Raw genomic sequence first — 1,750 nt, 5'->3', positions numbered from 1 at the left:
CATCATTTTTATCAACATTAATAACTTTGTACTGACTGAATGTATTGACTGTTCATGTAGCCTATCTTAGTGTTTGTAAAGTCACATAGCTCTCTAGTCATGTTGGTACCAAAGTTGTTATGTTTCAAAAGGCTTGAAATGAAGGGGGAAAAAATATGAATTTATTACATTTCTTTTACATTTGTATTTGTTGATAGAGCAAAACATGATTTCATTAAACATTATTTGCCTTTGGAGCTAAGGGCTTGGAACCCTTGCCCTGGGAACCCTGGGCTTAGCAGCTTCATCTTTTTTGGGTGCTGCAGGCATGTTCACCTTTTTAGGGACCACAGACTTTTTTGTTTCTTTGGGGTCTTCCTTTTTTTCAGCCACTTCTGGGTGCTTGGCTGCTGGTGTCTTGGTAGATTTCCTAGCAGCAGGCTCCTTGACTTTCTTTGCCAAATCCGTCTTCTCCACCTTCTTAGGCTCTTTGGGCTGGGGACCCTTGGGCTTAGCAGCTTCAGCTTTTTTGGGTGCTGCAGGCGTGTTTACCTTTTTAGGGCAAGAACAATGAGTCCGCACACCAGTATCTGCTCCCTTTTTTTCTAGTGGTATATTAGAACATGTAACGTTTTGGGCCCTAGCCCTCCATCAGACTGCTTTTCTGTCAGCACCCAGTATTCATTGTTTTTGGATTTACGTGCTATATCTTTGAACTCTCCTACCTTTTTAGGAGGCACATCCTTTTTTGTTTCTTTGGGGTCTTCCTTTTTTTCAGCCACTGCTGGGTTCTTGGCTGCTGGTGTCTTGGTAGATTTCTTAGCAGCAGGTTCCTTGAGTTTGGAGACTTTCTTCGCCAATTCCGTCTTCTCCACCTTCTTGGCCTCTTTGGAAGTCCTCACAGAGCTGGTATCTGCCTCAGTCTCAGCCTTACATTCAGTTGCCCTAAGGACAAGTACATTTTATACTTGATCAGGAACAGACAATTCACTGCATTTGACACATTAACACATTTTAAGTCTATATTTCACACGTCAATATTAGTGACGTTAGGATCTATAGCTCTTGGTGGAGCAACATGAGTGAGGAAATCACACCAAAGTAATATTCTGATTGGCCATGAAAACCTTGCCTCACTACGTGATTGGTTATGACACTCACCTCTCTGTCTGATTGGTGGTCCCTGTGAAGTCTTGAGAAAGTTGCTGAAGCTTTTCTACGAGGTCCATGCAAGGTATAGCTTTTAAGAATTGTTGTGTTTTTGTCACAGATGCAGCCCCATAATAATGCTTCATCAGTTGAACTATCTCAGTCACGTCTTTCCCCTTCGTCGGAATGTCAGGCTTGTCCTCCTTCAGGTACTGCTTGAACTTTTGAAACTGTTTTGTTGACAAGTCATCCAGAATATTGCACAGGTCCCCCATGATTTCTGCCATGCAAAAAACGATACAAACATCATAATCACCATCATCATTCTGACCACAGTCCCCTGGTTACAGCTTACTCCAGTTGAACTTTGCCTATCCCTGGACCAGAATGTGGCCCAGAGCAGGGCCATATCAGTGTTTAAAGTCTTTCCAGAGTTTGCTGCTGTACTGACATAACCATATGGAGGCCTGTATAGGTGCTGAGGTGGGTAGGTAGGTGTGTTACAGTACCCAACAGGTACAGCATTGTGCATTGTGCAGATCTTTCCTCACACTTAAAGAGATGTGCTATAACTACAGCCAACTACAACACCCTGAGTATAGCAGATAGGAATCTTTGTCAT

General features: G+C 42.9%; 1 protein-coding gene across 1 annotated transcript; it reads right to left on the bottom strand.

Annotated features, from left to right (window-relative positions):
* Nucleotides 1–304: 304 nt before the first annotated feature.
* Nucleotides 305–1,250, bottom strand: LOC134066619 (late histone H1-like). The gene is made up of 2 exons (XM_062522004.1): nucleotides 1,141–1,250; nucleotides 305–924 (listed from the first exon to the last, which is right to left on the bottom strand). Exons 1-2 carry the CDS (start codon nucleotides 1,206–1,208, stop codon nucleotides 585–587), a joined length of 408 nt encoding a protein of 135 aa, XP_062377988.1. The 5' UTR covers nucleotides 1,209–1,250; the 3' UTR covers nucleotides 305–584.
* Nucleotides 1,251–1,750: the final 500 nt, after the last annotated feature.

This window comes from Sardina pilchardus, chromosome 2, assembly GCF_963854185.1.
Source record: "Sardina pilchardus chromosome 2, fSarPil1.1, whole genome shotgun sequence".
NCBI lineage: Eukaryota > Metazoa > Chordata > Actinopteri > Clupeiformes > Clupeidae > Sardina > Sardina pilchardus.
Note: the sequence above shows the minus strand (reverse complement) of the source record. Positions and strands in the feature narration are given on the sequence as shown.

Bases quoted from the DNA above. Each gene is read 5' to 3' on its own strand.
- LOC134066619 (XM_062522004.1), bottom strand. From the start codon at position 1,208: ATGGACCTCGTAGAAAAGCTTCAGCAACTTTCTCAAGACTTCACAGGG. The intron at 925-1,140 runs GTGAGTGTCATA...ACTTGTCCTTAG, and splicing joins ACCACCAATCAGACAGAGAG to GGCAACTGAATGTAAGGCTG.